General features: G+C 44.6%; 1 protein-coding gene across 1 annotated transcript in view; it reads right to left on the reverse strand.

Annotated features, from left to right (window-relative positions):
• LOC138528109 (protein sel-1 homolog 3-like) overlaps positions 1-25,335 on the reverse strand; it is a 397,280-nt gene that overhangs the window by 244,903 nt on the left and 127,042 nt on the right. The window contains exons 5-6 of the mRNA XM_069639562.1: positions 24,015-24,130; positions 23,861-23,913 (exon numbers count right to left, since the gene is read on the reverse strand). Coding sequence (XP_069495663.1) covers positions 23,861-23,913; positions 24,015-24,130 — 169 coding nt within the window. The remainder of the gene's footprint in view (positions 1-23,860; positions 23,914-24,014; positions 24,131-25,335) is intronic.

The following is a 25,335-nucleotide window of genomic DNA, read 5'->3' on the forward strand; positions in this document are numbered from 1 at the left end:
GGCAGCCTGCCTTTCTGCAGGTGTTCTGGGCAGGTATATGTGCCTGCGGACTGATGGGCGTGCAGTCATGATGGCCAAGACCTGGTGTAGGCAGCGTGACTGCGTGGCTTGTGACACCCCCCCACTATAGCACTTGTCCGCTGAAATGATCCAGTGGTCAAGAAGTGCAGTACATTGAGGACCTTCTCCAGGGGGCTGAGTGCTTGGGAGCACAGGGTGGGCGATGTGAGGTCATCCTCCCATTCACTCACCAGGTCGAGTATTATTTGAGGTGTAAACCTGTACCTTCCATACACCTGGTCATCAGGCATCCCAAAAAGGCTGGTTCTGGGTGTGAAAATTCTGGGCCTGACTATCCTCCTCCTCCTGCGGTATCCCACGACCACTGCTGCTAGGAACAGTATATTCATCCTGGCATCTGAGCTTGTTTGTTGTTTGCGCACACTTTTATGCTGCGCAGTTCCACGTATGCCTGCTTCCTGCCGACGTACGGGTTTCCGGATTAGCGCGTCTTTTTTGGCGCACGCGTTAGCCCCGTTCGATTCCATGAATAGATGTTTTGAACGTGCGTGTGGGTGTTCCGCGCATTTGCCTCCTGTACTTCCCCCGTGACGCCCACATTTTCACGTGTTGTTCCCCATTCTGCGCGTCTCGCCCCCTGTTCCTCCTACTTTTGTTGTTTGCGCCGCGCAATGTGCGATTTCGCTGTGCGCGTAGCGCACGCTGTGTGGAGACGTGTGCGCCAGCGTGCGCCACGCAGAATTTTGGTGCACCTCCTGGGATTTACACGCGCACGGACTTCCATGAATCGCTGTGCGCGGGTTTCACTGCGATTTTTGCACTGGCACTGCGATTCGCACGCTTTCGCACACTTGCGCCAAAAATTTCAGCGCACATTAATTCCATGAATCGGCCTGAAAATGTCTGCGATACAGTCGCCAGTGTGCAGTAGGGGACACTAGTGCAACTCTTCAAAATCAGACAACTAAGGATCTGAGAAGGGACAGAATGCCAACAATGCTTTGTGACAAACTGCCGAGAACAAGGGGGAAGAGAAACCACCGACGTCATAGAAAAGGGGACCACCATGTGATCAGACCAAATAATAGGAAATGCAGGAAAGATAGAGAGAACTGCTGGAGGGGCAAAAATAAGGTTGAGGGTGTTCCCCAGCTGATGTGTGGGGGAGGTAATCCGCTGGGAAGAGACCCAAGTCCGACATAGTGGCCAGAAATTGACTAGCTAAATGACAGTTGGATTTATTTATTGGGAGGTTAAAGTCTCCCACAATAATCAAATTAAAATATGTCTGACGCAGCATGGCCAAGAGAGCAGGAAATTCATCACAAAACTCGCGGTCATAGCCCAACTGTGCCTGGAGCAACCAGGTAAGGCAGGAAGAGCTAAAATTAACTAAGTGTGGTGGGGCTGTACTCAGGTTTACGCAGGCCCATGGGGTAGGTCTGTTCAGTGTCATTCTACAGATTTAGTCAGGTACGGCAGGCAGCCCTTTGTGGGGCCGAGCTCTGGGGCATGTGTAATTTAGGCATGCTCCAGGTGTGGAGTTTACATTTTTAAAGTCCATTTTAGAGCAGGCGGCCAACACGCCCAATATCCCGGTTTTGTGGGAATTGGGCTTACAGGAATTGGCCTTGTCTGTCGAACAAGGCCAGTATCCCTATGGGCTAGAGTATGGTAAAATGGTAATGTCGATCACTATAAAAGGGCTATTAGGGATGTTTTGACTCACCCAGGAGGGCATGATCTACCCTGGATTTAAGCCATAGGAAAAGAGGAAAAGAGCTGGTTGCAATGGGGGTGGAAGGCTACTGGCTGCAGCCCGATTTATGCCCACTAATTTCAAAGTGTTATTCAAAAAGGTCAATGTAGTTAGATGGGAGAAAGATTCCATGGTGAAACTTATATGCTCAGTTAGTTTGGCCCCCTATCTATCCATAAAAATTGGCCCTGGCTTTAAAAGGTATTTGGATAGTATGCAGGAGAAGTTAATGAAGGCCCTATACATAAAGTTGCATATTGGTACATTACCCTTGGCTAGTCTAAAGTACATCTAGAATAAAAGTAATCCAATAGTTTGTCCCTTTTGTCCTAAGGAAGAAGAGAGCACTGTTCACTTTATCCTGTTCTGTCCAGCCTATTCCAACATCAAGAGAAACTGGCTTATACCACTTTTAAAACAATTGCCTGTGAGAACGGTTAAAGTCACCTTCAGTCTTTGTTTGGTGGGAGAAAGTGAACTATCACATTATTGTACTGGGAGCTTTTTGTTGCAGGTTTGGAAAAAGAGATCCGCATTTTTTTGCTTTACCAGTGAGAGATCCATTGGTACCGTACCCTTAATAGGGCCTTTTTATATTGTAACGTTTTAACACATTTTAATTGTACTGCTCCTTTTGTATAGATACAAATTATACCTCTCTTATGTCAATGATGTTGTAATTTTTGTATGTGACTTTTATGATCCGTTTCGGTCGAAATAAAGAATAAAGTAAGTAAGTAAGTATATGCAGGTTTTATTAAAGGGAGAGTATCAGCCTCAAACATGAGAAAGCTATTACTTGCCTTGGAAGAATCAATAAGATTGCAAGTAGAGTCTGTGGCTTTGTCACTAGATGTGTAGAAAAGGCCTTTGATAGGGTCCGCTGGGAGTTTTTGCTGAGAACGATGGAGAAGATGAATTTCAGTATGGAATATTTAAAATGGATTGGAATGCTCTTTGCAAATTCCACAGCAGAGCTTAACACGAATGGAATGATTTCAGGAAAATTTGACTTGCAACGTGGGACACGCCAAGGTTGCCCTTTATCCCCTTTGCTATTTGTGATTTCAATGGAACCATTGGCTGAGGCAATAAGAGTTGACAATGAAATCATTGGAATTGATTTTAACAGAGTCAGTCAAAAGCTTTGGCTGCATGCCGATGACCTTCTAGTGGTTGTTCGAGACCTCACAACATCAATCCCAGCCCAGATGAAGCTGATTGAGGAATTTGGTTTTGTCTCAAATTATAAAATAAACTGGACTAAATCAGAAACTTTGCCATGCACCCAGTCGACCAGCGGAATGTTAATAAAGAACTATGGCTTCAAATGGTGCCCAGTCAAGTTGAAATATCTAGGAATATGGATCACCAATAACATCAAAGAGATGAGCCTAAATATGTGGAATTGGAGGGATGGGATTCATTAAAGCTGTCTTTAGGAGGTAAGGTGAATGCTAGTAAAATGATGACACCAAAGATAACCTATATCATGAGTGTGATCCCTTTGCCAGTAAAGAATTTGACCCTGTGGAAATTGGACAGTCTAATCCAATTGTTTCTGTGGGACAAAAATACACAGAGACTGAAGCTCTGGAAGTTACAATTACAGAATGATAGGGTGGTTTAAACAGCCCAAATTTCGAACATTACCATCATGCATTCACAGTGCGGCACATTATGACGTTCATTGAACACGAGGTGGATGAATGGGCTGTCGCAGAAGCTAGCAGGGTGGGTCTGTTGGACACCTGGGCAGTCCTATCAACTACTAATGCAGACTATAGGAATCACTTTGCCCTGACTCAGTTTCTAAGAATTACACGCAGGGCATTTGAGATGGCATTGCAATTAAGACCAGGTGTAATAAATACTTCATTTATATGGTTGAATGTGGAAATTAAAATCAACAGCAAAACAATATTCTGGATAAATTGGTATCTGGCAGGAATTTAAAAAATCGAGGATCTGTTTGAAGGGGAAAGATGGATATCATTGCGAGATTTAAAGTAAAATACAGCTTTTCTGATTGCTCATACAGTGAATATCGAAGGTTGAAATGGGCTGTGAATCTGCAAAAATTTGAAAACTCAGATTTAATTAATACTATTTAGAAAATAGGCAGTCAAGAGAATATGGCATCTAAGACATACAACCTGCAAAGCAGGAATACAGAGGGAAATGAAAAGCTCATAACATCATGGTCTGCTTGCCTAAATGAGGAAAAGACACAAGAAAGATGGGAGGACCTCTGCGGGAATATCAAAAGGATGTCATTTAATATAGGAGAGAGAGCTTGTCAAGTTAAGATCTTGAATAGAGTATTTTGGATATCGGCCAGATTGCAAAAACAAGGCTGAAATATGTCGGACACCTGTTGGGGTTGTGGCTATGCCCAGGGTACATTAGAACACATGTTTTGGGAATGCCACAAGGTAAAGGATTTTTGGAAAGAAATAACCCAGTTGATGAATATAGTGGTGAATGAAGATCTGGACTTTGACTTCAAGACATTGATTCTGGGAGAGGATAATATCCTGTAAGATCTGGGACATCATCAAGTCACTTGGATATTGAAAGGGGCATTAGTGGCGAAAAAAATAATATTGCGAAAGTGGAAGTCGACTGAGTTTCCAACATTGGCCGCATGGTTGGAAGAAATGTTTTCATTATGCAACATTGAAAAACTGGTGTTAAAGATGCAGAAAAAGGAAGCTGTTTATCGGAAAATTTGGGGTGATTTTTTAAATTTGGAGCTGGCTTGGGTTAGCTTAAAGAGAAGATGCTAGAAGAAAAGATAAGTACATTTTCAATTCTTAGTATATTCATGATTATGTTTATGTACGTATATATATTTGTTGAAATTGATTATATCTATTTTTCTATGTATTACACTTATATAAAGGCTGATTATTCTTTTTTTTTTCCCGCTAGTCCCTTCTTCGCCCTACATTTTGTAGATGATACATTTGGATTTTACTGTGGAGGGTTTAATTGGAGGGTACGGGGGTTGGGGTTTAATCGTTGTTGAATTTAGAAATGTTAAGTTTTGATGAGTTAAATTATTGTAATCTCACTTACTTGTTGGAAAATTTGAATAAAATTAGTTTTAAAAAAAAGTATATGATGTATACAATTCATGTGGATTAGATATTAGATTGAAAAAACGTATATACTAACTTAGATAAATGTATCAAAAGAAATCATACCACTTTGTAAATTTATGGTTTGAGGGTATGAACATAATAAAGAGATTAGAATAATCTACGATATTTTCAATATAAGCCCACAAAGTAATTTGTATATGTGACATGCTTTATCCCCTGGGCTTCGTGGTAGTACAGGGAATCCTGGTGTAGGGTTAAGTGCGGCATAGTCAATGCTTCACCACTTTCACTGCAGGTTAAGAAGCTTGTTGGTTTTGCTTCACGTTCAAAGTTGTCTTTGTCTTGCAGACAGTGCTCTTTTATACATACCTTTACCCAAGTCTGACAGCTCTCAAGGATTCAGCAACCAATTACATACACATGTCAACCTAGTTGGGAATATTCATTGGGGTGCAGTTTAACCTTATTCTTCTTGTTAGTTGTTGTGCCCTTTCCTCATCCTCAGAGTGGCATGGTGACGAAGAACACCACGTGAGGAGAGTTGGGAGGGAAAAGGAAGGGCAAGGTCGTGGGTAGCACACGCAAAGGAGAAGGGAGAAAGAAAAGTCTTAGTATAGGAGCAACACTTTATTTCCTTTGTTACAACTGTCTTTTATCTATCCTACATGCAGAAGGAACAGAACTGGCGACAAGGGGAAGCTCTCCCCCCTCTACCTGCGTAAGCACCATCTGCACTTCCCGAGACACGTGTCTGAGGATTCCAGATCCAGATGTGGGATGAAGCCTACCCATTCCAGGCCAAACTTTACACAAGGCGAGAACATCCCACTCCATACACCTCGTCCCGCTGTGTCTCCATTGCCCGCAGCAGCCCATTGCCTCAGATACTCACCGGCCCACTAAGAAGCCTCCTCCATGCCACACCTCCATCTGCCAGTAGAAAGGCACTTTGTCTTCCTCCTGCCGCTACTCCTATGAACTGGTACCACACCTAAAATATCTTGATACTACACCTCTTCTAGACCGCACCACCATCGCCCAGTGACAGGATCTGCCACTCCACGCAAGGTCTCCAGCCACTCTTCCCACAGCCTGTTGTTTTACCTGACATCCCCACTACATCACTTACACATCCACCATTGCTATCAGACCTACCACCAGTGTGCTGATGACACAGCATCTCTAGGGGACACGCACACCACTACTCCAAGAAGGCATCATTTCTGAACTGACCACTACCCTTTGAGATGGCTCAACAGTCCGACTATGGCACCCACTGGGATGAGTGGGTTGAAGACTTCCAAGATTTTCTAAAAGCCATAGGAGATTCTGACACAAATGGTTATGGTTGATGTTTTCAGCAACCTTGCTGGCCAAGAAATTAAAAGCATCATCAAGCTTTTGCCTCACACTAACAAACATACCTAAGACACCTTCATCGCCACTCTCAATGGCAAACTCATCGCTCAACCCAATAGAGACTACGAAAGGTACAACTGGAACCTATGTAAACAACTACCCAGTCAAGACAGTGGATGAATTTGTACTCCGCCTACAGAAAAAGATTACATACTGCCAATTTGCCCATTTTTCAGATGAGGAAACAATCCGCCTTTAGATCATTGATGAATGTACTTATTCAGTGTTCAGGAAACAATTACTCAAGAAATCCTTGCCCGTCTCCAACATCCTCGACCTCCATGAACGCATTGGCACTCAGGCTGCCAACATGGAAGCTCCAAGAAAGCCTGACCTCATTGCCGCTGTGATCGCCAAACCTCTGTGTCATCCTCGCCTACAAGACAGACCACCCGTGAGGAAATCTGATGACGACTATGCCAAGACATGCTACAGGTGTGGTTTCCGTTCCCCCATAGAGGTTCATGCCCTGCTCTGGGTCAAACATGCGGGAAATGCAGCAAACTAACTAATTTTCTGTTTTCAAAGAAGGATGCACTTTTCCACACACGGGCCACCTTCTGCCCCTACGCCATCCCCGATGATATGCTCCATAACGCTTGATCCGACTCCCTTTGACGTTGCATTTCCTGACTTGCTGGAAGGCTCCATGGACGAATATGTATATTTCATGTCCGACTCAGTTGACACTTGATCCTCGCCTGCCTCCCTCCAAATGTTCGGAACTACTATCACTGTAGTCAATTACACAGGTGGTAGTTGAATATTATGAGCAAATCACAAGCTCCTCGCCTTAGCCTCATTCCCATGTTGTTTCCATCTACTGTTCTCATCTACCAATGGTGTGACTCCCTAGCCCTTCAATGTCTCTGACAATTCCTCTATCCTCTATTACTCAACTGGACATGTGTTGTTCACCTTTCATGTCCAAAAAGGTCAGACCTCCAGTCGATACTCCCTGTGTTTCCGTACAGCAAAAGCCTGAGGGGTGATTGACAACGCCTACCACATGTATGAAGCTGGCAGTCCTTTCCCATCACTTCCTCACTGTCCGTCACATGAATCACTTCTACAGATATTCCCACGGTTATTCCACAGTCTTGTCCACCTCCACATTGGCAAGTCGATGCGTCCCATTCCACACCACCCCCAGAGAGTAGGATTCCACCTTCAGCAGAAACCTTCCAATGAACTCGATAGACTCCTGGCTGCTGACATAATCGAGGAGGATACTGGACCCACCCCGTGGGTTCCCCTAATTCTTGTTGTCCCGAATGAAGAAGGGCGCATACGCCTTTGTGTCAATATGTAAATACCCAATACTGCAATTGGAAGAGAGTGCCACCCAGGTCCCAATATCGATGACATGATTATCCATCGGAACAAAGCTATCAGATTCACAAAACTCAACGTCAACCAGGGATATCATCAACTTGTCCTCCACCCGACATCCCGTGCCATTGCTGTAATCTCCACTCACTGAGGTTTGTTTCGTTACAAACGCCTCAACTTTGGCATCTCTTCCATTCGCTGTCTCCTGTTGCCATTCCCACATGCTGTCAATTACAGCAACAATATTTATTTATTTTACAAAGCTTAGATATCCAAAGCGCTGTTCATAATAAAAGATGGTAAAAATATGTAAAGGAAAAATGGCAAAGACCAAGTAACAACTAAAAACACTGGGGTAAACTTCAGGTACCAAAATAATTTTAAAAGATACAGACTGAAGAAATGGGATTTGGAACACTTCTTGAACTGATTGAGAGAGGGCCAGGAGCGAATCTCCAGAGAGATGGCATTCCAAAGACGGGGGCAAGGAGTTCAAAAGAGCGAAAGGAGGAAGCAGCACAAGGGAGCGAGGAACAAAAAGAAGAAACTGAGAAGATTAAAGCTTGCTGATGGGTTTTTGCAGAGAAATCCGAGAGCAAAGATAAGGTATACCCAAAGCGTGAATGCTCTTAAAGCCTAGACAAAGAAATTGACACTCAAACCAAAGGTGAATTGGAAGCCAGTGAAGACGGGAGAGATAAGGGGAAATTCGGTAAGACGAGGGAAGATTCTGACAGAAGAATAGAGGATTGAGATCAGAGGAAGGATGCCATAGTTAGGGAGACCAATATGTAACAAACAACAGTAGTTAAGCCGAGAAAGAACAATAGTTTTCAGGAGAGGTTTAGTGGGAAAAAAAGTTAAAAGATGGTAAATCCTCTTGATATTAAAGAGGTGAAACTGGCAAGATTGGGCGGTAGATGCAATCTGTGAAGGAATGAAAAGGTAGAATCAAAAAGAAAGCCAATATTCCGTGCTTGATACCCAATGGCAAGCTCAAGAGGAGGGAAAGAGAAGGTTTGGGGACAAGGAATGAGAGGGAGAAGCAGGGAAGGACAGTATTTGCTTTTTTTATGGTTAAGACAGAGGCACCGAGAGGCCATCCAAAATTTTACTGAGGTGAGTCAAGAGGAGAGACACAGATAGAGTCATCGAAGGAAGTAAAGATTTGAGTGTCATCAACGTACAGGTGTAGCCGAAAGTCAAAGACAAGAATACGTAATGCTAGGGGGAGGTATAGAAGGATAAGGGAAGAGGAACTAATACAGCGCCTTCGGGGACACCATAACAAAGAGAGTAAGACTGGGAAGAAGACCCCTTGCAAGTAACTTTAAATGAGCAATCTGACAAATAGGAGGAGAACCAAAGAAGAGCAGTGTCAGAAAACCGAAGAGATGAGAATGTGGAAAGAAGTGTTGAGTGATCCACTGTGTCAAGGGCAGCGCTGAGGTCAAATAGGACAAGATTAGAAGACAATTTGTGATACAGGCGTGAAGAATAGTATCAGAAACAGAGAGAAGGGCAGTTTCGGTAGAAAAACTGGAACAGAAACCAGATTAGTGAGAGGGGAGAATATTGTAAAGATTGAAATAAAAACTCACTTGGGAATAAGCAAGTCACTCGAGAAGCTTTGAGAGGTAAGGGAGAATGGAGAGAGGACAGAACATCAAAGGATGAGCAGAGTCCAAGGAATGCATTTTAAGAAGGGGGACAACAGTAGCAGATTTGAAAGATGAGGGTTAGTAGCCAGAGGACACCTAGGAAATGAAGATAGAAGACAGAGTAGAGACAAAAGCAGGAAGAATATGTTGGATTAGATTAGCTGGGAGAAGATCCAGAGAGAGCAGATTTGGAGTGCGACTGAGAAATAGAGTTGGCATTGTCAGATTAAAAAATAGAGCAGAATGAAAAGGGGGTCCAATCAGGAATAGAAGCAGTGGCAGAGTCAGTGGGATTGACTAGAGAAGTGGGGGCGATAGCGTGGTCAATGAACATTGAATATTATCAATATGTGCCAGAAAGAAGTTAGCAAAGTCATTAGGGGTAAGAGAAGATGAAGCAAAGGGCTCAGGGGGAGGGGCGGAAAGACGCTTATTAATAGTGGAGTGGAGGAGTTTGGGACTGGATGAGATTGTGAAAATAATTAGTCCTAGCTTGTTTGATAAGAGAGGAAAAGGAGTGCAGTAACAAAGAGAATGATAGGTAATTGGCAGTATTTTTTAGTTTGAGCCATTTACATTCAGCTGAACTTTGGATCCAACGTTGTTTAAGAGAATTAGAAAGCCAAGGACAGGCGAGGTTTACCTTTTTGTTGAAATAGAGATAATGTACAGAGAGAATTGAGAGATGCAGCAATCACAGTGTGAAACGTATCAAGAACAGAGTCAGTATCATTTATGGAAGAGGGAGAGAAGCCCGATAGATGCCTCGAGGTTATATCTACATCTAAACTATTTCAGTGAAGAGTGAGGGTGATTTAGATTGTGAAAATCCTCACACAGAAACGAAGACATAGATGGGAGACATGCTGGAGGAGATGGAGGAGAAGGAGGAATAAAAGAAGTGGAGATCAGAAGGTGGTCAGTAGGAGGAAGGGCATGGGTTTGAATGGGATCAATAACATTACAATCAGTAGAAATAAAGACCAGCACAAGGGTCCACCTTTAATATGAGTTGAAGGAACAGGAAGCAAAATGGGATTATAAAACAGAGTAAAAATAAATCAGAGAACATGGGGAAGGGTAAGGGATAAAATGAATGTTAAAGTCGCCAAGCACAATAAGGGAAGAGGCAGGAATATAGAATGAAGATAAAAATGATTCAAAGTCATTATAGCTGGACCCAAGAGGACCTGGTGGGTGATAGATAACCAACAGAGTGAAAGGAAAAGGGAAGAAGAAAGAAATAGCTTGAAATTCAAAGGATGGGAAGGATGGAGGAGAAAAGTTGAGTGGAGCAGTAGACCAGAGAGGATGAAAGATCAGACCAGCCAGGTCTAGGGGAATGGCTAATGGAAGAATGGGCCGAGGTTAAGGCTGCTTGAGTAGCAGAGTCAAGGTAGCAAATCCAAGTTTCGGTGATAAAAATAATTAAGCGATCATTCCAAAGGCCTAAACTGATAGGCTTAGAGCTTAGGGAGGAAACTCTGAAGAGTAGGATAAATAAGATTTGAGTGAGATGCAGAACGAAAGGCCTGTCTAGGTCTAGATTTGGAAATGTGAACAGGTATGTTCATAGTGAAGAGACAGGATAAGGAACACAGGAGTAGGCAAGTGACATGATGCATTGTGAGTGCTGAACAAGGTTCTGCATGTCAGATGAAACAGAGCAGGAAGCAAGCAATCAGGTGAGCCCGTGCGAACAGGGGCAAACATGGATCATTATTGCTGTTAGAATGACTGGCCCTGGGATAGGATGCCTGGGCAGATATATTCTATCCGGACGCTCACAGCAGGGACATGACCACACCCTCGACCAGGTCTGTCAAGTCCTAGTGACCGCTGGACTCACTTTGAATGCTCACAAATGTGTTGTCAACAAAAGTCACCTCCGCTTCTATGGACACATTTGTTCAGAGAGATGGATGGTTCCAGACCCCTCAAAGGAAAATACAACCCAACACTAACTGCTTCGACATCAACTTGCTGACACAACGTCTTTCCTAGGGATGGCAGGATACTGCACAAGGTACATCCCCGACTGCCGAACTACCACAGAACCATTACGACAACTACTCAAACCCGACCTAACTTTCCTGTGAACAACCCAGTGCCAGACTGCATTTGACAACACCAAAGAAGCACTGGCAAATACCACTGAGCATACTTCTATCCCTTGCGACAAACAGAAGTGACTCAATGCAGTCCAGTAGGAGCCATCCTGGCTCAGTGCGCAAATACACAGATCACGGAGAAAATTATAGTGGCATATGCTAGCAGAGCCCACTAGTTTGGGCATGTGAACACTCCCACCATTTTCTTATCGCAAAACGATTCACACTCATTGCAGACCATCAAGCATTTCTATACATTTTGGAAATCCAAAATCCAGGATGCTACCTCGCATTGAACGACAGGGGATGAGATCAGGAGAATACAGTTACTGAACCATCAACAAACCCGGAGAAAGACTTGAATCTGGCACACTACATCTCAATACATCCCATGATGGACAAAGCTGGCACACTTGAACAAAAAGGGGATGAATACTTCTGCTACCTGACAGTAAAGGCACTTCCACCTATGGTCAGCGACGTGCAAATATCAATTCCCTCTAAAAAATGATCAACCATACAGCTGGCCGTAGCATTAACCGGAGACAATAAATGGAATGACATCGGGAACCAACTTCCCCACACGAACGGGGATCAGCAAGGATGAAATACAATGGCTGGCTAACATAGGCCAAAAATTAGCGGTCACCACAAACTCCATATTACTACGAGGAACTAGAATTGCCATACACAAAACTCTATGAAGACATATTATTGAAATAGGTCATAGCTCATGAAGGCCTCAGAGGAGTAGTAAAAACAAAAATATTACTCCCAAACCAAACATGGTTCCCATGCATGGACAAAGCAGTAGAAGACAGCATCCAGAGGTGAACAACATACCAGCTCACTGACAGACCAAATTCCCCTCTATCACTATGCATGACATAGCTAACCAATAATTCATGGCAACAAGTAGCAATTGACTTCTATGGTCGAACCCAGGGTGGAGTTTATGTACTTGTAATAACTGACGAATATTCAAGATTTCCAATAACCCCAATAATCATGTCCACTTCCTTCAAGACAGTGACTCAGGTGCTGGATGAGGATTTCAGCAAGTGGGGAACACCAACAGCTGTGAAATTCGACACTGGGCCCGCACTCAATGGCTAGGACCTTTTTTTATTTTAGCAGCAGCCCTTGCTCGTCCCTGGTAAGCACTTTGGTCTGTACTTGAAATTTGTACATTTAAACTCCATTTTGTGGCGCAGCCTTGTTTGATTTTTTCCTTCGCTTTCCTTCCCTCCCTCCCTCCCACTTTCAGCTTTTCCTTCTCAGAGGAATTCTCCCTTTTCTCACCTTCCTGAATCTACCTACTTCCACTCTGCAACCTCTCGAGCTAACCCAGAATAGGGCAGCAAGACTTATCCTTGGCCTTAAGCCCAGGGACTGCATTTCTCCTGCCTTAAAAACTCTTCACTGGCTCTCAGGTGCTGCACAGATTAAATTCAAATCCCTCTGTATCATCCAGAAGGCTGTCTGGGCCCGGGTACCACACTATCTTCATCTTTACCTTACTAAATACTCTCCCTCTAGACCACTATCTTGCTCTGGCACCAACTCTTTGTGTGTAAAGCGTTTTGCTAAACAGAGGCTAGGTGGTTGATCGCTTTCCATAGCTGGCTGCCTCCTATGGAACAGCCTCCCCCTCCCTCTACGCCTTGAGCAGGACTTTCTTAAATTCCTGAAGCTCCTCAAGACTTTCCTCTTTGCCTCCCCCTTCCCTTCTTCTCTCCTCTGCTAATCTCAAAGTTGCTGTGATTGGTGTCCTGGGCCCTCATGCTTCCTTGTGGCCCCTGGTCTACCACACCCAATCACCCCAGCTCCTGCCTACCCTCAGTACTTGCCTTGGCCGACCCTCCGTCCTGGAGGTTCGCACTTACACATAACGCGGCTCTGGCCGTGTAGCACTCACCACAGCACACACTTCATCTGTGGCTCATCCATGAGCCCAGACTCCTCAGAATGTACCTCCTCTACCCTCTTCCTTGTTGCATTTGCAGGTTCTGAATACTCACAAGGCATAGTAGGTTTGTCCTTTTTTTCTCCTCCACTGTTTTTAAATATTGTGTTTTCAATGTGTTTCACTTCCTCGCCCCGTGGGCCCTTTGAAACAGCATTTTACTTGCTGTATAAGCACCTAACAAGCAAATAATAAATACAATAAATAAAAGTAAATAAAGCAGTAGACGACAGCATCCAGAGGTGAACAACATGTCAGCTCACCGACAGACCAAATTCCCCTCTATCACTATGTATGACAGAACTAGCCAATATTTCATGGCAACAAGTGGCAGTTGACTTCTATGGTCCAACCCAGGGTGGAGTTTATGTACTAGCAATAATTGATGAATATCCAAGATCTCCAATAACCGGAATAATCTTGTCCACTTCCTTCAACGCAGTGGCTCAGGTGCTGGATGAGGAATTGAGCAAGTGGGGAACACCAACAGCAGTGAAATTCGACAATGGGCCACCACTCAATGGCCAGGACTTTTTTTTTTATTTTAGCAGCAGCCCTCGCTCGACCCTGGTAGGCACTTTGGTCTGTACTTGAAATGTGTACATTTAAACTCCATTTTGTGGCGCAGCCTTGTTTGATTTTTCCTTCGCCGGCCTTCCTATGGCAGGAATACTACGATGCCGGAATTACAATAGATGCGGTGCAACACACAGGTGGGTACTTACGAGTGTGGCGGTAAGGGGTTAACAGCACTGGTAAAGGTTCCGGAGCCGTCAAACCCTTGCCGCCTCATTAAGAGTTCTGCTCTAGGACCCGCTAAGGCCGCCTGGTAAAACCAGGCGTCCTTAGCGGGTCCCGCGAGCAGACCAGGGTGCTAACAACGGGCCCATTATCAACGGGCCCGTTGTTAGCACCCTCCCCATTCCCATTGAGCCCTATGGGGGCTCGAATGGGAATGGGGATGGGTTCCTTGAATGAGGAATTACCGGGCCCTCCAAAGTCGGAATGGCCCGGTAATTCCTCATTCAAAGAACCCAGACCCGGTACCCGGTAAGGGGGTAGCCATGCCGCGAATAGCGGCAAGGTTACCTCCATACTTGGAATGACCCCCCATAGTCTCAATGTATGCGGATGACATGTTATTGTATGTACAGGAACCGGAGGGGAATTTGCAACATGTATTAGATGTCCTAGACAACTTCAGCAAGTTGTCAGGAATCAAAATTAACAAGACCAAATCCTGTTTATTGCCACTAGCTACACTAGCCGAGGGAAACATCGCCTGGCTGCCGTCCCTAACACTACCATGGGTTAAAGACACATTCCGGTATCTGGGATTGCACATCTATCATAAACTGAAACAGGAACACATGCACAATACCGTAAAAACGATGGAAGGACTAGTTAACTCCATGAAATTCTGGGGTAAGTAACCACTATCGGTAATGGGGAGAGCCGCGCTGCTGAAAATGGTGGCGCTGCCCAGACTGGTACATTGCTTTGGGAATGTCCCATACAATATCCCCAAACAATTCTTCACAAGATTAGATAGGGAATGCAGAAGCTCCGTATAGGAAGGAGGAAGACATAGGATGGCACTCAGCACGCTGCAGAATCCTCATGACAAGGGGGGGCTGAGAATCCCAAACCTTGAACTGTATTACCTGGCAAGTCAGATGCAGTATGTGGTAGGTTGGCTAGCAGATGGCCCCACGGTAGACACAGCGCTCCTACAACCATCAATACAACATTTATAATTGAAGGGGCCTCATTACACGGTAGGCGGTGGACCTTGGTCCATGCCGGTAAAATACCGGCACCGCCTTGGTGGAAAGGGGAATTACCACCCTATTCCAAGGTTGGCAGGGCGGTAATTCCCCCTTCCACCATTGCCCTTCCCCATTCCCATTTTTGCCCCATAGGGCATAATGGGAATGGGGAAGGTGCTAATTACGGTATCGCAAATTTGCGGTGCCGTAATTAGCACCAAGGTCCCTTAGCGGGTTGGTTCTTAACGCCTGCTAAAAGCAGGCGTTAAGAACCAACCCGCTAAGGGACCTCGTAGTAAGGCGGTAAGGGTTAACGGTCACCGGTACCATTACCGGTGACCGTTAACCCTTACCGCCTACCGTGTAATGAGGCCCAAGGACTTGGTATGGGTACCCCCACCGGAACCACAACAATACCCGCAACTAGTGAAACTGGGGATGCAAATATGTCACAGAACCTGCAAGAAAATGAGAATCAAAGACCAAGTATCACCACAGATTCCACAAGTGGTGGTCATGACAGACAGCAGAAAGCTGAGGGCAAATGTGTGGCTATATTGGGAGAGGTGTAGGATCATAACCATCAGAGATCTGAGGGGTGAAGGGGCCTTATTAAAATGTCAAGAACTGCAGGATATAGCAGGGATACGAGGCGGCCAATACCTTCTATACTGCTCAATAGTACATACGATTAAGAGCAGATGGCCTGCAGTAGTGGACGACACAATAGGTGGTAAAGAAGTACAAACAATAATAAATATCTCGGAAGGAAGGCACACTATATCGAGGTTGTATGATGTGTTAATAGAACACCACTCTAAATGGGAATTGTGAACCAAGGTAAAGTGGGAAGCTGAGCTGGGCAGGTCCTTCACAGAGAAATAATGGACAAGGGTATCTAATTATCATAAGAAGGTATCCAGAAATGCGAGACTGCAGTTACTACAATTGTATGTAATACAGAGGGCATATCTAACTCCGAAAGTAATAGCACATTTCAGGGAAACAAGCACCCAAAGCTGCCTGAAATGTAAAGCTATGAATGCTGGAATGCTACACATGTTTTGGGAATGTAGAATTATAAAAAGGTTTTGGGAGGAAATCGAACTGAAAACTGCAAATGAGGAATAGAACTAGAAGTTCTATCACCGGGGGCATGCATACTAGGACTATTCCAAAGGGGCTCCATGGGTAAAGCATTGGGGAAACTTAAAGACTTGATATATGTGTTGGCCTAACGCAACATAGCCATGAACTGGAAATAAGAGACTGGGCCACAGGTAGAGAGGTGGAGGAAGGATCTGCAAAAATGGGTGATGGCAGAGACTAGTGTGTGGGAACAGGCGATAGGGGAGCAAAAACAAGACCCCGGCGAAGACATGTTACAATGGACAGAACTCACGCTGACATTATTCAACTCAAGTACAGGGAAGAACAAAACTAGATAAGCTCAGAGGCAAAAAGTAGAGAAAAGAAAGGCGAGAAAGAGCATGTAATGGACAAAGAAGCTGTAGTTAAGGGGGCTGGGAGGAGGGATGGGGAGGGAAATTTGGACTGGGGATTATAGGACAATTAAGCGAAGGCAGCAGGATACATACCTGTCGTGCTATGCATGCCCATGTATATATGTATATGTTTTCACTGTATGTGAAAACAATAAAATACATTTAAAAAAAGAAAAAGTATGGAGGGAGAAGTATTTCCCCTGCATTGGAAATGTATTGAATGCACACTGCCCCTGCAGCGTTATTTGGAGCGGAATTGTGCGGATATTCAGATACTCGCCACCTGGTTTTTATAGGAAAATAAATGACTAAAGCTGCTCCTTAACCTTCCCAATAGGGTTCTGAATTTACCGATCAAACTTAAGTCGGGTTGGTATGGGCTGGAGTATCTGATAAAGTGAACCTGTAGTATACCAGGAGGGAATGAATGACCTGCTGCATCGGAACGGTGCAACATGTCTTCCATGGTTTCAATGTATTACAAATATGGCTATATTGCTGGATCTTCCTCAGCTGTGGAATGACCCCCTTCTTTGGCACATAATTATAAACTTGTTTTGCGGGAGCTGTATGACAAATGGTTTTTAAAAGAGATATGCAAACAATCAAGGGGGAGAAAGGTAGTGAATTAATTTTTAGAGTCAAAAAGTGTTTTTGTATTGGGATCTTATCTAGATATCCCTTGTAAAAGGATCGAAACGACTTTAATGTTAAAGTTTACATTAGGAATTCTTCCAGTTCATTACTTTGTTGCACGTTGGAAGAAAGATTCTCTAGATAAATATCTATTCTGTACCACCCTGGTGGAAGATGCTATTAACTGTATTTGTATTTGCCCCTCATATATCTCTGTAAAGAGACATTATTTAAGACCGTTATTTGTTCAGTGGCAAACGAGACGAGAACTGTTGTTGCGGCCTATAGGCTGCTGAAAATAACAAGTAATGAAAACTGCATAGTTTGTTTAATGAACTATTTAGCCTCTGATTTTTTTTATTTTTTAAATAAACAAAAGGAAAAAATGAATTGGTACTAGAAAAAGGCAGAAAAGCAATGATTCAGACTGCCATGATTAAAAGATTTGCGAGTATTACTGTGGGATACAGTTATGAGTGGATTATACTTTTATATAAACAGATTTTTTGTCCAGCCATATTATATGGGTTGGGGGCCCCTACAAATGACTGATTATCTATGGTGGAAAGTGATAGAAGGAAAATGTTTGAGGACGGTATTAAATCTTCCACGCTCAGTTCCAAATGAGCTGGTATGTTTGGAATTTGGACTAAGATCTATCCTTTCCTAAGTATTTAGAAAGATGCGTGCTTTATATAGTAAAGCTGTTAAAAACCCTAATTGTTCATTATTGCAATTAATGAGTTTGGAAAAGAATGATAAGGTGAATAAATTATACCCATGGATAAAATCGATATTAGATATGTTCGAACAAACAAATTGGTTACCCAATTGGACGAATTACTACTATCACCTAAAAGCTGAATTTGAGCCTAAGTCTGATACCTGAGATTGGTGAGCTAACTTTAACCATATCGAATCACTCAAAAGATATCCTGGTCATAGTCGCCTAAGATACATTTTTATGCAGCCACAGAAATATTTGGTAAAATGCCCGTCTAGGTTAGTGCAAAGATTTTATTTATTGATGAGGTTTGAACAATTACCTACATTTTATTTATTTGTATTTCATTGAGTATTTATAATGCACCTATACAGCAAATGGTGTTTCCAGGTGCAACAAGACAAGAGGAGGGGGGGCAACAGGGATGAAGCATAACAAAAACGTGATTGTACAAGTGTAGTAACAGGAAGTGCAGTGGAATGGGGACGTGGGGGGGGTGCAGGTCAGAGCGAAATGAGCTAATGCTAAGGAGGGAAAAGAAGTGCTGGTCGGGCTGATGAGTGTGCAAGTGCTGGGGGGAGGAGGAAGCGGGGGAAGAGTGCCCCTGGGCTAGGCGAGTGCTGAGCCAGGCTAGGTGGACAAGTGCCAGGGGAATGAAGGTCAACATGCTATGTGCGAGGACTGGGATGGAGGGGCTCAAAGGGGTGCAGGTCCAGCCAGGCTTGTGCAGGGGGAGGGAGCCCGGAAGGGCAAGTGCAGGTTCGGGCGGCAGTCGGGGAGTCCGAGGTGCTGGGGTAGACTCAGCAAATCTGGGTCCTAAACTTGATATTCCACAGGGGTGCCGTATTTGCTGTATGTGTAGGAAACCTGATGTTCTTGAGACTATCAAACATGTATTAACATCTTGTAACACATTGATACTGCATGTGAACCGACTTGCACAGTTTGTTCACAATATAGCAGCTTTATGTGAGGGTGATTTTTGGTTTTATTGCCTTATTTGTGGTAATAAGCATTTACTGTTGGCTTTATATAGTGTATGGAAGATATTTGAAGCCATATTAGGTTAAATGAAATGAAACTATTGCCTGAATTTACTTTATTTTTAATCTATGAAAATTGAGAAACAGTGTACTTCTAACATTTAGCACAAATGTTAGTATTTGTATGATGTTACTGTTGTTTTATTGTGTGTTTCATTTTTGTATATGTTTTGAATGATTATAATTTGTATTGTGGATATATCTGGAATAGTTCTATGGAACTAAAATCACATTGTATTAAATACAATTAAACAAGTCAAGTTTCCTCTTACCTCGATACAAATTCCCTCCATCCACCCCCCCAATCTGGATGTCAACCCCTGCACTCCATCGAAACTGCTCTCCTCAGTGTATCCAAGTCGTTCCTATTAGCCCACCAGCGCAGGCTGTAATCTGTTCTCATTCTTGTTGACCTATCCGCAGCTTTTGACATGGGTGATCAGGCTACTCCTTGCTTCCTTCTCTCACTTCACTTGGATTCTCTGGTTCTGTTCTACGATTGCGTCAGTCCTATCTTGATAACTGCTTGTTTTCAATTTCTTGGGCTGGCAAACGCTCCTCTACCATTCCTCTCCTAGAGGGGGTTGCTCACAGTTCGGTCCTGGGTCTTCTTCTCTTCTCTCGCTACACCCCTCCCCTCTCTGCTATTGTTTCCTCTTTTGGCTTTTCTTCTAGTTTCTATGCAGATTTGTGATTCATTTTCCTCATTCTCTGACTCTCTTCATCCAAATATTTCTTCCTGTCTCCTTGCAGTACAATCTTGAATGCATGCCCATTTTCTACATCTGTATGCCTCCAAAACCGAGATTCTTTTCTTTCCCTCCTCTGTTCCCGTTGCCCTTCCCCCTTCTATCTCATTTCCCTCTTCTTCTCTTCCCATGCCTCTGACACTTTTCTCTCTGAACTCCAACTATATTACATTTGTAAACGCTTGCCCTTTCCTGACTTTCTATGCCAATAGACTGGTCATATTGACTCTTTTCCTGGCGGGACTAGTGTCCTACCTTCCCATCAACCTGCGCTTCATCTTTAACTCTGCTATACACACTCTCTGTTGTCTATCCCCTCAAACCTCGATCGCACCATCGCTCTGGTCTCTATCCTGGCCCTCTTTTGAATCCTGTCTACTCTTTTATTACCTCTGTATTGTCTTCAAATGTATACACGTCCTTGCCTCCACACTAATCCTCCTCTATGTCCCCTCCTGCACTCTTCATTCTCAATCACAGACCTCCATGCACTCAATCCAGTTTCCACTGCTTTCCACTTCTTGCCACTGGAACTCAATGCCTCTAAACCTACAATCGTCTCCTGCTCTTCATCATTCCTCCTCACACCTTAGTTCTTTCATACTTGTAGTCATTAACTTGCTCTTTTTGGTTCTCGATTGTCTGCCTCATAATTTTGTACCACCTTTCCTGTACAGCGCTTTGGCAAAAGTGCTTTATAAGTAAATAAAATACATGAATATATAAATACATACTCAGTTCACTATTCATTAATTCATTCGACAGTCATGTTTGGGGTATTCTTGGCTCGCTTACAACATGGACAGGAGCAGACCCCTAATCACCACTCAATGAGTGTTGGATCACCTAAATATGTTTCTGAGGCTATAGGGTCTACTTGGATTGGATGCAGAGTTTCAATTAAGTGACCTGCTGCTTCAAATATGTTCTTTCGATACCTGAACCCTGACGTTTTAGGGGTGACTAGAATGTTGTCCATTATCGTTACACTGATGTGCATATGATAGAATGCATATTAGTAGAGATTGTAACAAGAGATCTCATTGGCCCTCGCCAGGTCGTTACCAGCCTGGCAAAGCATTTCGATTCCAGACACTTTTTCAAATGGCCACCATGGAAAGGGACAAGGGACTATGTGTAACCCTTTCTCCCTGTTCCATGGCAGCCATCTTCTCTGTTTAATTATTTTTTCTACTTTTCAATGGCCGTCATGGAAAGGGAAAACAGGCTACGTATCCGGTTCAGTGGAGGCCATCTTTTTTTCTTTTCTTTTTTCAGTTGCTAAACGCTGAAGCTTTTGACAACTGAAAAAATACACTGTTAATAGCCTGGTCTAATGGGCCGGAGTACTAATAGCAATAAACCCCTCACTGGGGGGCCAGAGCGGCTTTAGGTAATGCCCCGGGGCCTGCGTTAAGGTCCTTACTTCGCTCAGACCTGTAACTATGGGCCCCGGGGCATTAATAATGGACCCCCAGATTGGGGCTTATTGTTTAAATGGGATTAAGTCAGAATTACTCATAGTAACTTCTTTGAAAATCGCACAGCCCTCTCCAGGTTTACGTCAAGAGTAAGTTAGAGGAACCTGTCTGTGAATCAGCCACAATGTGTGAGAGAGGCAGGACTGGTAGGAAATGCATGGAAACATTATGATATGATATATGATAAGTCATTTATAACGCACATGTACACAAGTGTTTCTAGGCAAGACAAGACAAGGGAGGGAAGACAGAGGGAGGACAACACAAATGATCTTACTGGGCCTTGTGTCATTTAGATTGTGCAACTGCGAGAACGAGAAGTGCAAGGGGAAAGTAAGGGGAGGGGGGAAGTGCAAGGGAGAGGGGAGGGGAAAACAGGGCAGCAATGCTCTAAGTGCAGCCAGATCAGCGTGGCTCTGGGTAGTGCAAGGAGAACAAGGGACTGTAGGGTTACGGTTACAGCCCCTAAGTGTGTGGTAGGCCCCGAGGCAGTGCAAGTGTGACTGATCAAGAAAGAGCCTGGACTCAATGAGACGCTGAGGGTAGCCAAGCAACCAGTCGCTGCAGCAGACAGGTAGGTCAGGTAGATCAGCATGGGAGGGAGAGAGAAAAAGCAGAGGAAAATAGGAAAACTTTGAGCTGCTTGCCGGACCTTCAGGTGATCCGGTTCAAGTTTGAGAGGGGCAGGGAGGCCATTCCAGAGGGAGGCACGTGCAGAGGAGAAACATCTACCCCCCCCCCCACTCTCTGCCTGGAGAAGCGTCTAACCCTTAGAGAGTTGGAGGTAGCTGAGCAAAGGGCTGAAGAAGAAAGGTATTTTGGAAGAGAGCGTTGGATGTAGTGCAGGCCCCGCCCCAGAAAGCATTGTGGACAATGCAAAGGGTCTTGAACTTGATTCTTGGAGCCACCGGGAGCCAGTGGAGAGATTTCAGGGCTGGAGAGGTACAGTCCCTGGGCTTGAGGCAAAGGATAATTCTCGTAGTCCTGTTCAGCATTAGTTGCAGAGGGCGGAGAGTAGAGGAAGGAGGATTGAAAAAGAGGCTCTTGCAGTAGTCCAGCCTAGAGAGAACCATGGCTCTGGAGACAGTGAGCTTCTGGGGGAAAGTGAGAAAGGGAAGAGTCCCTTTGAGGAGGTGCAGCTGGTAGTGGAACTTCTTGACGATGTCTGAGATGTGAGTTGAGAAGGAGAGAGTGGAGTTGAAGATGACACCAATGTTTTTTGCCTCAAAGGAATGCGAAGGAAGAGGGCCCAAGGCAGGCGGCCAGAGTGTGAGAGGGAAAGCAGGGCCAGGGGTCCCAATGAGAAGGATCTCCGTCTTACTGTCATTAAGGCAGAGATCGTTGGAGGTGCACCAATCCTGAATCACAGATAGACAGTCAGGAATGAGCGAGAGAGGAGAGGAGGCTGAGGGGAGCCTGAAGGAAAGCTGAGTGTCATCCGCATAACACTGAAATTAAGAGAAAGTCAGGTGGGGCGGAGGGACCAAGTAGAGGTTAAAAAACCAGGGTGAGAGGCTAGAGCCCTGGGTAACAACACAGGTAGAGAGGGAGGTGGTAGAGAGAAAGGGACCAAGTTGGACTAGGAGGGGCGATCCAAGAGGGAGGAGGGCAACACTCCAGGGCCTGATCCGTGATACCCAGGTTCTCTCGGAGTCGATTGATCAGGATGGTGGCCTTGACCGTGTCGAAAGCAGAGGAAAGATCAAGGAGGATGAGGACAGAAGGAATGCTGGAATCAAGGTTAGAGAGCAGGTCTTCATGGATGTTCAGGAGAGCAGTTTCCGTGCCTCTGGCAGCTCTGAAGCCAGACTGATGGTCCTGGAGACAACCAACAGATTCAGTGTGGAGAGTAAGCTGGGAGATGGCCAGCTTTTTTCCAAGAGTTTATGTATGATGTACTAACATACATAAGTGGGCCTGCACCTAAAACTGTGGCAACTGATGGCAGATGGTGGCTTTGCAAGTAGCTGGCAAGAGACTGCTGCGAGCCAACAGCAGCAAGCGATAGTACTAGGTGTCTGCACTCCGCTGTATACTTTTTGGCCCCAGGCTAGTTACATGTCCACAGGGACTGATGTAGAGTCGTCTCTTTTTCACATATCCCTAATTTGAACATCTACTTTTTCTTTGCCTGGACCCGGAATGTTGCAGGCTCTATTTGTTCATTGATAGAAATGATTAAAATGGCACCACCCTCTTCGTACACCATATAAAGCCCAGGCTCACACACTCGCTTAATCACCCGTTCCCACTGTGGAGATTAAGCTAGTCACTCGAGCAGTAACTAAGCCCGACAGGTGTTATCCCCAGGGGATGATTAAGCTGCACTCTACAGCAACCAATTCGAGGGAGCAAAAGGTGATATTTTCATTTACTTTCCATTTTCATTTACTTCTTACTACTAACACATTTATTTTCATGAACCCTTACATCTTGTCAGCGTTACCCTTCGCCCTTTCAGAGCCTGTTGTATCTTTTGCCTGGCAATTCTCTCTGGGCACACCCTTAGGCCTAGAATTGGCAATCCTGCCACTCACTGACCAGTAGGCTATTCTCCAGTTGCTCTGCAAAACTCACCTGAAAACCATGTTGTCTGTTTTACCTTCTCTGCATGCTACCGTAAGGTTGACCTAAGAAAAAGAACGAAGAAACACGTATCCGGATAAATAAACGGTTCAAGAAAATGTAACGAGCTTCAGTGTGAGACACCCAGAAGATCTGAGCTGCCTACCATTGCACCATCCATGTCCAGCTTTATCCAACACCATTGATGAAGGGGTATCGTGAAGATAGTCTTGAAGGCCGACGCCGGACCATACATCGGCATGATCTGCACATGCAGCAAACCTGGGACCGCCAACAGAGGAGAAGAACACACATGACAAACCAAAAGAGATGAAAGAGAAGGAGAATTGGGAAAGACAATGAGTAATGCAACATCCTTATCTGCTACATGTATGAGCGATATGGAAAATTACCTGTATCTAACTGATAATTGTAGGCTCATTTTGAGTCTGGTGGATGAAGTCACTTTCCAAGCAAATCAACCTTGCCTGTGGAACTGCCAACGTCCACATACTCCAAGCCTGGAGTGGCCTCACAATGTTGCAGGAACCCTGCATCCATGCTAAAACACTCCATGCCTCATGACATTGCTATTCTGAGTCCCACAGATTCAGATGAATCTGACGACTAGGCCCTGTTTTGATATGACTGCAAAAACCAGACACAATCAATTGAAATCAATGGCATAATGGTTGTTCCCATTGTTACATTGGTGGTTGCCTTTGCTGATCAGATCTCCATCATGCTCAACTGCACCCGAAGAAGATCACCCCAGATTTGCTACATGCATGCAGTTGAGGGCTGATAAACCAGCCACTATGCACCTAGCTTAGAAAGTACATTACTAATCCATATCTGCTGCGTGCAGGGATGGATCATCATGTCTGGGAAGAGCACGTGACTGGATGGTTGTTGTCTCTTTTTTGCAAGGATAACCAAGGCTCCTCCCTCACACATTACAGGCAAGGGGTGAGGGCAGCACGACGATGGCCCAGTATTGATTGGTTAAACCGGGGCCAGCGTCGTAGGGGAGAGAAATGTGAAGGGTGGCTTTTCTCTCTTTTCCAGCCGTGACACTGGCAGCAGTGGCGGCATGGGCAGCGGCCTCGACAGGTGGCCGGGAAGGTGTATCAGGGTTCTCTGGGGAATGAGTGCCAGGAGAGTCCTGAGTTAGGTAAGCGCTTTATTACCAGTGTGCAAAACATATGATACGATATAAGTAATTTATAAAGTGTCTGTACACAAGTGTTTCTCCAAGTATAGAACAATATATCACTGCTCCTTCCAACTGACAGTAGGCGGAACACTCAGAACCAGGCACACAGAACATTGCACACATGTAATGCATGCCACTTGCTGCACCATGCCTTCTAACAGCATGCACTCTGACCAGCAGGCTACTACACCTCTCCCTTTGTATATCCCCAGAAATGCCAAATGCATTGTACCAAGGGAAGCAAACGACCCGGCCTGTGAAGGGCAGTACC

The sequence above is a fragment of the Ambystoma mexicanum genome, chromosome 7q, assembly GCF_040938575.1.
Source record: "Ambystoma mexicanum isolate Mex_15411 chromosome 7q, UKY_AmexF1_1, whole genome shotgun sequence".
Classification (NCBI taxonomy): Eukaryota; Metazoa; Chordata; class Amphibia; order Caudata; family Ambystomatidae; genus Ambystoma; species Ambystoma mexicanum.